At 37.7% G+C, this 12,293-nt stretch overlaps 1 protein-coding gene across 2 annotated transcripts in view; it reads left to right on the top strand.

The window, feature by feature from the left end:
* The window catches only part of LOC108696328, a 54,214-nt gene extending 44,553 nt beyond the window's left edge, over nucleotides 1-9,661 (top strand). For both annotated transcript variants that reach the window (XM_041569116.1, XM_041569115.1), the window contains exon 10: nucleotides 9,384-9,661. In XM_041569116.1, the coding sequence (XP_041425050.1) occupies nucleotides 9,384-9,534 (151 nt within the window). In that variant the 3' untranslated portion in view covers nucleotides 9,535-9,661. The remainder of the gene's footprint in view (nucleotides 1-9,383) is intronic.
* The last annotated feature ends 2,632 nt before the right edge of the window (nucleotides 9,662-12,293 follow it).

The raw sequence follows: 12,293 nt of genomic DNA, 5'->3' as shown, positions 1-12,293 counted from the left end.
TGGATGACTTAAACTTCATGAACTGTAGTCTTTTTCAACCCAAATGTAACTATGGGTGTAACTATAATAGCTAAATAACAAAAGGAAAAAAAAAACTATACTGGTGCGTGATTTAGCACAAGAGGAAAAAGATTCTTTCTCACACTTTTTTTTCCTCACAAATAATTTTTAGCATTCATTCCAACATTATCTGTATTTACATCAGCATAACATATTGTTGCTGAGTAACAGTCTACTCTAACTAAAATAGGTGAGGCTGTCAAACCTGTATAACACAGTGTCACCATTTACAAGCATACAAAGTTTGCATACATAATTGATTTATATCCTGATGACTCACAATTTTATACACTTATTTAGGGGAGGGGGTGCTTTTCAGCACACTTTGCATAGCCATTCATCATGTGTACCATTTTTTTAAAACTATTTTGTGTTAGTGCTCAAATGAATGTCTACTTTGTCCATTAAAAGTCATATTAATTTTTGTTTATTGCCCTATGAGCACCGTCCCTTTGCTTGGTCTCATATGACTTCACAATTGTTAAGTTATTGCTGTTATTGTTAATGACTATGACTTATTTGATATTTAGGTGTGCAATCTTGCTATCCATTTTTGAATAACAGTAAGCATTGTTCTTTCTTGATTAAAATTGCCAAATATTATTTTATCATAAACATTTTAGCATTTTTTATACCGAGTATAGCCAGGGCTGTACATTTTGTGGGATTAAGAACATTGAGCACATATTAAAATAGAAGGACAAAAAAGAGAAATGATGACCAAACAAAATATATATTCTATTCTATATATTCTAATTTATTCAAAGTAGGCCTACACATACACACTGCACTTCTGTTTGTTGTATTCTGTTGTTGTAACAGTTGAAATTAAAAAAAGGTTAAAACTTTTAAAAGTTTATAAGTTGTGTTATGTTTTGCGGCTCCAGACTATTTTTTTTTAGTGGAAGAGGGGACAAAATGGCTCTTTGGATATGGATAGTTAAGGTTGCTGACCCTTGGTATATGCAAAAATAAAAATTTTGCCTAATGAAAGAAAATCTAATACAAAGCAACTTTATTTGTAAATGTGATTGAAATTGATTGCAGTATTTTGTAGAAGACGTTAGCATTGTAGGCTTCTGTTATACTGTAGGGAACCACCAGGGCAAAAAAAAAAATACAAGATTTGATCTACAGAAAAAATGTTTTCTTTAATTTACAAAAAGGAATTGAGTGTCTCAAAAGTGCCAATACCAGAAATGTATCGTTTTATGGAGATTTCTGACTTCTATAGATCTAAAACTCCAAGCAGTAAATTACCGAATTTTCAAAGCTCTACCCTGAAAAGGTATCAAGAAAAAACATCCTAAATAATGTCAGGGGTCCACTGAACAGTTTGATACCCATTGTGCATAGGATTACCAAAGTATCTGGCGCTTACAGACCCCAAAATGAAGTTAGCGCATATAAATTGTCCTGGAAGTCACTTCAGCTACTAAATAATTAACACATTTACTGCAGGGTAAAAACAAAAAAGATAATTTGACCCCCCAAATTATGTTTTTGGAAATCCAGCTAAATCTAAAATGGGTATCGTTAATATTTTGGATTTGCACACTCCATAAATAATTATATTATTTACACAGTGGTATTTGTAAAAAATAATTTTTATATAAATACGTTGTCAATGCATACAGCAAAAAAGATTTTCTCTACAAATAGGGTAAGTCATGCATGTAACATATTCTTTGAAATATTTTGAAATTACATACCACCAATCTGTAACACGAAATTCAAGCACTACATAAGTGCAGACACCCTTGTCAGAGAATGAGAATCACCCTGATGTTTCGGAGTAAAAGCCTTTATCAAAGGGAATACTAGTGTATTACCATTTCCTAACAGCATAAATACCTTAGTAAGCAAAACACAGTTGCGACCCATGGGCTGCTGCCGCCTGAGTTTAGCATCTAGCGGGTCAAATGGGGCTGCAGCACTAGCGCAACAAGTGAGTACTGTGCTTTCCGCACTAGCAGAGCCAAATTTCCTGTTTAAAAACCGGAAATTTCGGCTCTTAAAGTTACAGGAGGCGGCTTTTTGCCGCCCCTTATAACTGGCTGTTCACTATGACTATGACTGTTCACTATGTGACGTCACATCCACGTGCGTCATTTCCGCGGACCATATGTCAAACAGAGTGGCGCAAGCTTTGCCCTTAGCCTGTCTCCCTCACACACCTTCCACATTTGTACTTCCACTTTGTTCCGATTAGCCATATACCTTGTTTCTTAGGGGGGTCACTTAGCGCATGGACCAGCTGGTCCCTCAAGCTTGTAGCTCGATTGTATGCCATCATTGGTGGTTCTGTTAGTCCATCTGTAAAATATGCCAATGTTTGTATACAATATCCTTCACATATCCAGACTGTGCCGAATATGTACTTACAAATTGTAATCTCTCTAATTTCTTTTTCCTTTTGGGAATATGGATATGTGAAGGATATTACTACTAAGAGTAACTGACAGCGTCCAGGCTATTGGATGAAAGGAGTGTCCATTATGGGAAGGTTGCTGGGCTGCAGCATACACAAAGGTGCAGTGTTGTATTTGCGCATTGCTAGGGAGACAGGCTAAGGGCTAAGCTTGCGTCACTTTGCTGGACGTATGGTCTGCGGTAATGACGCACGTTAAGTCACATACCCAGAAGTGAATTGTGCACGCCAAACCTGAGAGCTTGGGTTTAGCTCACTAAGGTATTTATGCTGTTGGCAAATGGTAATACACTAGAATTCCCCTTGATAAAGGCTTTTACGCCGAAACGTCAGAGTGATTCTCATTCTATGACTATATATATATATATATATATATATATATATATATATATATATATATATATATATATATATTTCAAAAGTACACAGTCTGAAGAATCCAAAATGTGTAAAATACATCTTTCTACAGTAAACTATGCAACTGCAAAGCCATAGTGAACAAAGTGTTTTTTATGCAATTTCTGAAAATTGTCACAAAGCTTGAATTTTGCCCCATTATACACTCCACATTTCGTAACATACCAGCATAAAACATCCTAAATATGAAAGCCAGGGGTCTACTGAAAGATGCGATGCCCAATATGCATAGATTTAACAAACTATGTGGTGTACAGAAACCCCCAAGTGAAAACAGAGCATATGAATTTTCTTGAATTTTTTTGAACTTTATCAAAGGTCAAATTAACTTAAATGGTATCTTATTTAAGAAAAAACTTGAATGGCAAAAACCTGATTCTGCAAGTTCAAGATGTGAAACCCAAAAACTCTGGAATTATTTGAGTTTTTGGGCAAAGCCTTCAGAAAAAGACTCGTACATAATGGCACAGGATCTCTAACAGAGTTTAACAGGGGTTGTATGGTGAAAGATCCAGCCAGAACCAAGTCTTGTGAAACTGTCCAAGCTGTTGAATCTGTGGGAACACAGAAAGAGCCCATTCTGTTCCCTGCCAAGCTGCTAGAGATTTAGAAGGAGAAAGGTGCCACTGGTTACTGGCAAGGATACAAGCGTGGGGCCCCAATTTGAAGACACGTCTTGTGCATTTACCTGCTACATGGGAGCGGCTGCTAAGTTCCAAAGGGAGAGGTACTTTTGGAAAAGGTAGCGCTACCTGGGGTATAAGAGCTCTAGGGAATGGACATTCTATTTGAACTGAATTGTGTGGTTATTAACCCCTTCCAGAGGATTGGGACTTTGATAATAAAAAGGACTAGAGAAACAGTAAGGTACCTATTAGTGAGTTAGGTAGTGTCCCACGTGTCCCCAGAACAGGAGTTCATTGTGTATTAGATTGCCCAAGTTCACTATTGTGTTTATATAAAGTTTATATCTGTTTCATTTGCAAACTGTGTGTTTTATTTGTCCTAGTGGAAGTTCCCTCAGTGTTCCCTAGATGGAGGCACTGCACTGTAAATCCCAGTTCCCAGTACTTTTCATACACAAAAGGGACTCAGGGCCCCTGAATTGCCAAGGGTTAATTGTGATTTAAAGAGACATTACCCAAATAAGGGTTACACTTAGTTGAGCCTCCTTTTGCAAATGTAACAGCCTCTAGACGCCTCCTATAGCCTTTGATAAGTGTCTGGATGGCGGTATTTTTGACCATTCGTCCATACATAATCTCTCCAGTTCAGTTAAATTTGATGGCTGCCGAGCATGGACAGCCTGCTTCAAATCATCCCATAGATTTTCGATGATATTCAAGTCGGGGGACTGTGACGGCCATTCCAGAATATTGTACTTCTCCTTCTGCATAAATGCCTCTGTAGATTTCGAAGTGTGGGTCATTGTCTTGTTGGAATATCCAACCCCTGTGTAACTTCAACTTTATGACTGATGCTTGAACATTATCCTGAAATTTTTTTTGATATTGGGTTGAAGTAATCCGACCCTGGACTAACAAGGGCCCCAGTCCCTGAACTAGCCACACAGCCCGACAGCATAATGGAATCTCCTCCAAATTTGACAGTAGGTAGCAGGTGTTTTTCTTGGAATGTGGTGTTCTTCTTCTGCCATGCAAAGCACTTTTTGTTATGACCAATTAACAAAATTTTTGTCATCAGTCCAAAGCACTTTGTTCCAAAATGAATGTGGCTTGTCTAAATTAACTTTTGCATACAGAAAGGGATGCTTTCTCATCACCCTGCCATACAGATGATCTTTGTGCAAATTGCGCTGAATTGTAGAACGATGTACATATACACCATATGCAGCAAGATGTTCTTTGGAGGTGATCTTTGGGTTGTCTGTAACCATTCTCACAATCCTCTGCATATGCCGCTACTGTATTTTTCTTGGTCTGCCAGACCTGGGTTTTACAGCAACTGTGCCTATGGCCTTCCATTTCCTGATTACATTCCTTACAGTTGAAACTGACAGTTTAAACCTCTGAGATAGCTTTTTGTAGCCTTCCCATAAACCATAATACCAAACAATCTTTGTTTTCAGATCTTTTGAGAGTTGCTTTGAGGATCCCATGCTGTCACACTTCAGATGAGAGTCAAACAGAATCACAACTTGCAATTGGCCACCTTACTGTAAATACTGTACCTTTTCTCATGATTGGACACACCTGCCTATGAAGTTCAAGTCTTAATGAGTTAATTCAACAAATTTGGTGTTGCCAGTAATCTGTATTGAGCAGTTACATGCATTCAAATTTGCAAAATTACAAGGGTACCCAAATTTTTGCACAGCCAGTTTTTCAAATATGATCTCATACAACTGAATACTGCTTCACTAAAAATAATTTGTTCAGAAAACACCCCAGTACTGATGGTGAAGGAGAAGGTGTGAGCAAGAGGGTGGGAGGTGAAGGCTAAAGGTGGCCACAAACAGGCTAACATAGAGCTAATTTTTAATCCTGAGATCTTAAAAGTAATAACTAACGAGTTTGATGTTCTAGAAAAATTACTCTAAATGAGTTTTAGTTACTTTGTTTTTGAGATAATCAGGTTTAGCGTTTTGTGGCGTTTACCCAAAGTGGTGGGATTAATTTTCAACAGGGCAAGTAAATGTGCCAAATCAGGACACATATTCGTCAATGTCGACCTGCTTTATTTGTCACAGCACTGAAAGGCAGGCAGGTGACCCAAGTATATTATATAGCGAGAAGCAGATATGTAATTATATTCTACAATGATAAAAAAAAAACTGTGGGTGCTGCACATGTATGGACAGATTTAAAATTGACCCATTTTCACCCCAACACATTGTACAGTATGCAGAGTAGGTACTGCCCCTAGCACATTAAATATAATAGTATTTAATGGGTACCGGCACACCAAGTATATTTTATACCTATGGAAGTAGATTGTGGGACCGCAACAATGTTAATCAGTGAAAAACAGTGGATACTTTAATCCCAAGCACATACAGTAATTGGCAGTGATGCCCTATGCACATGATAACAGCTTGGGGATTATAATTAAAGTATAGTTTGCCACGGTCAAACTGTTGCGCCACCAAAGTACATGGGTACTGTTACACACAATGCAACATGAATCACAGGCCCACAACAATATCATTTATATACTTACAAAAATATAGAACACTATTCATATTCAACTGTGTTGTTCAGTACTTTCTGCTTTTCCTTTATATGTCAGTGTCTTTTCTCACTTCAAAGGAATTCACATCTATCAGTCGCCTTTTCTCAATCCACTCCTCTCGAATCAATGTTTTCTATATTTATTTGCTGACCTCTCTCTAGGGGTGCTTCGCCAATGAGGCAAGTTGAGGCTGTCGCCTCAGGCGGCAGCGCCCCACTAGGTACCAGGGGCAGCAAAAATGCTGCTCCTGGTACTTTAAGAGCGAATTTCCGGGGGAGGGGGGGAAGCAGCAACTGCTGCTGCCTCAGGCAGCGGAGGGGCCAGGATTGCCCCTGCCTCTCTGTGTATTCCAGTGTCTCTTAACTTTCTATCATCCCACTTTATTCCATTTCTCTTTTTTTTCTTTTCTATTTAATTTTTTTCCTACTGTCCCACCATGTTTTTTCTCCCTTATAATATTCTATTTCCAAAAACAAAAGGAAACAGCTTCCTTACTGCTGGTACAGAGGCTGTCTCTGGTTGGTGGGGGGTATGCTAATGGCAATCATTAGGTTGCTGAATTTGAGGTGGGTGGACAGTTACTGCGTGCCTGGCTACTTTAAACATTGCTGACCAAGTGTCATGTATTTGTTATGATTCCCAGCACAAGGAGTGGATATTGTATGGACACGAGAAAAGTTTAGAGTTCAACCACCAGCTAATCGGAGCGGCAATCTGAGGACAAGAGCGGCAGCACCGAAACTGTATCAGCCATGAAAGGAGATACTTGATCTCAAATGTTTAAAGTAAGCAGGCACGCAATAATTGTCCCATCATAATATCTCAATCGGCTGCAAGTAACATGGCCGGGGGTGCTTCAACAATGAGGCAAGTTGAGGCTGTCGCCTCAGGCGGCAGTGCCCCACTAGGTACCAGGGGCAGCAAAAGAGCGAATTTCTGGGGGAGGGGGGGCAGCAGCAATTGCTGCTGCCTCAGGCGGTGGAGGGGCCAGGATCGCCCCTGAACATGGCGCCCACCTGGAGATAGAGCTTGAGACAACAGTGTCAGGAAGGTTTGGGAAGGCTTACCCTCCACATGCCTTACTGAAAATCCACCCACAATATGTGAGACACCTCACAGACATACATTTCGATTTATGTCTCACATAAATTCTGTTTGTGAGTACATAACAATCTAAGATAAGCCCAATATACTGGCTGTTCTTTAGGCTACAATAGTTCCACCACTGTAACAGTCATCTGAATAAACTTTTAGATGATTGTAAGCTCCAGTGTTCTCCTAGTAATATATAAACTAGGACCTAGTTGCAATATTGCACTAGTCAGCAATCTCTTAATGATGTGGCTCGCTATAGATCTACTACCACACAATGGGCATAACTACATTATTTAGCCACTGCAGGGACTGTATAATTTAGTGTGTAGGCCTTATAAGTTATCTTTAGTTCAACTACAGTTCTACATAATTTAACAATGTAATTCAGCCACTCCTGAGTAATTGGGAATGTGCAAACTATGTCTATTATTATTAACATGCATTTGTAAAGCTCCAACATATTCTACAGCACTGTACAATAAATGGGTGTATTCATTAAACTTACAGATTTACATACAAAGCAACCAACAGCCATTACAAGAGGTGAAGAGGGCCCTGCCTAAAATAGCTTACAATATAAAAAAAATGTAGTACAACTTATAGGTCTTGCTGATTAGGGATCACTTCTGGTGCATATCATATATAGAAATAGAGAAACAGTATTTTGACAATATTTTAGAATATTGCATTATCCATATTGTACTTAACTAGCTTCCCATCTCCTAAAAATTGAAATCCCATTATACAGCCATTTTACCACTCTTGACAAAGCCACCATCGTGGTTAAACAGATATCGAGTGAGCCAGGCTTACACATTGTACTACATAGACGTTGTTAGTAGTATTGTTAGTAGCAAATAATAGGGGGTATACTGGCACTCAAATATTCCACAAGGGCTACAAAAATCAGTATAAAAATATGTTTATTGAAAATTACATTAAAAGATTAATATCTCGACTGGCTCTATGTGTTTCATGCTTACAGGGGCAATTAATCATGACTAACATCACATTACAGGTTTGACTGTAAGTTTGAAAGAAACCTTCTTCTCCTCTTGTACTAGAGCATAATCAGTCCCAAGTACTCATGATTTGCTGAATTACATTGTTTCATCTATTATCTATTAGTTTAACTAGATCTAACTATATCACTGTGAGACCGCTCATAAGGCCTTATACAGACTTCACGCATCACTCCCTAGTTATATTGCATGCTTTTCTTCAAACTTTGTATCAGTTTTGTGCCAACAGAATAATTCTGTCAATACAACATTATATCTGTCATCTATTTGTTACGATTTCTAATTAAGAATTAATTTAAACAGTGGAAAGAAAGGCCAGTAAATTGATTTCAAATAAACACTATTAATGGTTAACAAATGTGCTCACTTCTTATTAGTTTAGTAATTGTGAAAATGACAGCTTGAGACTTATGGGACTGTTAATTTTGTTGACATAATAGATTCTGTTATCTTCCTTCCTGTAATTAGCATCTATTTTGTCATTTAAATTTAGCAAATTAGAATAAGTTATTAATTGTGTAGCTTAGCATATGCCAGCCATTTACAAGTTTATATATTTGTTCCTTTTTTATATAATTCATTGTGTAATTAACTTTATACATCACAGGTTTTGTTACATGGATTTTATACATTTTAGAGACAAAATACAGTTTGAGAGACGTTTTAAGTTACAGAATGCTGTCTTTGATATTATAATATCCTTGTGTACACAATTATTTTGTTCCCATTCTCTACTTAAAATATGGCTATTGTATATTTTTTAAAAGTGTGCACTGCTAAAATTACATATGTACACTAAGATAAATTAATTTGGTGACCAAAAATGTATTGGGAATATGGAATACAGAATGTATTTTTTGTAAACAAAAACATCACCCTATACTTTTTCCCTCACCTCAACACCTGTGCTTTCAAATATGAGATGATAATAAAAAAATTGTGAACAATTTCTCCCCTTATACTTTTTCTGAGACAACTTTCCATTGCATTTTAACGTATTATAGTTCTGCTTGCTGTCAAGAACAACTGACATAGGGTTGACTGGAAATTGAAGAGTCTGTAGTGCTTAGAAGGGTTAGTACAAACATAACAAACATAACATTTGAACTACTGTCCTAAATATATTTCGTAATGGTTTAAGTTGTTTTACCTCTGCCTCATTCCAGACCAGTTCTCGAGATACATACAAGTGGCACTGACCCATGTGGAAGATCCATCCATCCATACAAGGACCCTGACAAAAATATTCAGCTTTCACCTCTTCCTTGGAAAATATCTCATGTTTTTCCTTATGCTCTTCTGATGAGTCCACATTAATATCTATGAAAGGAAGGTGGATTCCATGCTTTTTGACTTTTTCGTGGCTCCCAAACAAATGCCCTAAAGATGATGTTGAAATATTTGGTCATCATTTATAATAAAGCAACTTCTTTAATATGTTTTACATGTGAGAAATATACCATACCTAGACATCTCTGAAGAGACACCAGTAAGATCAAAATAGACAGAGACTTTGTCAAATGCATAATAACAACACTGCAATAAAAAGGAGCAAAACACGGTTTTAGAATAACTGTATAATAACTGTAAATAAAGAATGAATAAAAATGAATATTAGTCATGTGCAAAATTATGAGAAACCACATGAAAATAATTTTATTACTTAAAGCAGTATCTACATTTGAGCAGAAAGGAGAAGATAGCATACGTACCTTAATGTCTTGTCAATTCACACTGTGTTTGCAAAGGTTTGAACTCTGTAAACCATTTATATCTGTTTAGCAAGTGTGTAATACTAGCAGTAAAATCCCACACCCTTTGCACAAATATGTTTATAATATCTCACCCTTCACCTTAGTGAGAAACAAAGGGGTATGTGGGTGTGTAGTTTTTTTACTAACATACCAAGTACCACAATGTCCACAGGTATCTTACTGAATTATGATCATAGCACAGTATATATTACGATGGATGAAGTTATACTTTTGAGTTTGTGATAGTTTTTAGATTTATCATTGTGTTAAAAAGTACTGTATGTAAAAACACCAAAACTATGCAGTTTGCAATGACATTTCTGCATGTTGCTAGAGGCATCTGATGCTGCTAATATTTATAATAATATACACAACAGTATACAAAATACACTCAGTGTGGGCAATGCTTGAGAAGGTTTTGGTATCTGCTGTGTGTGTGATAGATTTTATATGCAGTTTATAAGGACACCTTAACCTGGATAGTATCATGCAGTATTGACGATACACTCCTAAAAATCCTAATTACTATATCAATCACAACCTGAACTTTACAAACTTCCCTAGTGTGACCTGGGAAGAAGCAACCTTTCTAAATCAACCCATAACATAGCAAGAAGTGACAGAATCTATCTCTCTCAACTTCATTAGAAAACACTGGTAATGGTAACTGATGGACTACCAATGGTGGTATCATGCTGACAGTAAAGTGGTTAAGCTCAGCACATTTGCTCCGAAGAAAGAAAGATCCTTAGTTATAAGCCAATACATGGATTACAGAAATACGGTCTCATTAATGATATATCAGTTATGAAATCATGTGCTTCCTAATGATACCAAACTACGCTATCTTAATGCCACCAGTTAGGAGGAATGGTTTCTGAAGGAATGGAGTATCAGTCACCCCTAATGTTTCATATCATTCATCAGAATGGCCATATTCTGCTGCTGATATTTTGTTCTGGGAAGTATTATTACCATATCCCAGAAACTGGTTTGAAACTGATTTGAAACACTAGTTTATGACAGGTTTATTACAGCTTTCTGTGTACTCCTACCTTATGCTTTGGCAGATTGATGCACGTGCTCCCCTAGGCTATAGCCTAGGGGCCTAGTGTGATCTGTGGCTCATCTAGCTTTTTTCAATTATTATTTCGATTTTCTTTTAATATTTATTTTTATGCCACTGGTGCACACTGAACCTGACCGGTGGACAGGTGCACACATGCATGGATCTGCACGCACCTGGACCATGCAGTAGCCTAGAAGGGGGCCTATGTACAGTATGTAGCCTAGTGGCCCCACATCTCATCAATCAGTCATTGAATTATGTATAGCTAATGAAATATCTCAGCATGAGAATAAGGGTAATGGTACTCATTGAGAGCTCATGATAAATCTGCTCTACTATGGGAGACTAATCTCCACTGCAAAAGTTTTCCCAGTAGCAATAATGTAAATTGTCAGTGGGAGTTGCCACACTGGGAAGCTTTGGGCTACAATTCCCAGCTTTCTGTGCATTCATACCTTATGCACAGCTAATGAGAAGAAATACAGAGAGGATTTGATTGTTTTTCAGAAAAATAAATGAGTCCACGTAAAAAGAGATTAACAGGACAGACTGGTATATGGGTGGCTTACTTGGGTAAAAGGCCCCTAGATCTGGATTGAGATTTTCTGAGAAACCTACCTCCCTAAACACTATTAACAGCTTGTGTAATCTGAATCTGATACAAGCACTAATATTGACACTAGTACTTTGTATTACTAGTTCTAGTACTGGATGAGTTGAGTCTCAAAAGGCAAACCACTGAGACATCCTCTAAGGCTGGAACTACACGGTTCGCGTCTTTGCGCTCTGACGCAAGGAGAGGAAGCGCAGACGTCACATTGGATGCGCCGAATCTAAGGTAAGTAATACAATTGTCGCATCTACAAAATGATTGCATCCGACACGACCGTCGGATGCGAACTGTCTTCATCCTACAGTCGTGGCGTGTCAGATGCAATCAGTTTGTAGATGTGACATTTCTATTATTTACCTTAGATTCAGCACATCCGACATGACGCCTGTGCTTCCTCTCGTCGTGTTATATTGCAAGGATGCACACTGTGTAGTTCCAGCTTAAAACAACCCAGCAAGAGACGGTTATTTTCAATATTTCTAATCACACTCTTACCCAGCAAGAAATGGTTTTGCTCTACAAAGCTTTGTCATATGTGCCCATACACCATGCAGACTCCGTTGAAACCATACAAGATGTATTCAAGTTTACTAATCTAAAGCTTAGAAAATCCTGTTTAGATGCATGTACCGTAAACTTC

The sequence above is a fragment of the Xenopus laevis genome, chromosome 7L (genome assembly GCF_017654675.1).
Source record: "Xenopus laevis strain J_2021 chromosome 7L, Xenopus_laevis_v10.1, whole genome shotgun sequence".
Taxonomy (NCBI): domain Eukaryota; kingdom Metazoa; phylum Chordata; class Amphibia; order Anura; family Pipidae; genus Xenopus; species Xenopus laevis.
The sequence above is the reverse complement of the archived record's forward strand: the minus strand, read 5'-3'. Positions and strand labels throughout refer to the sequence as shown.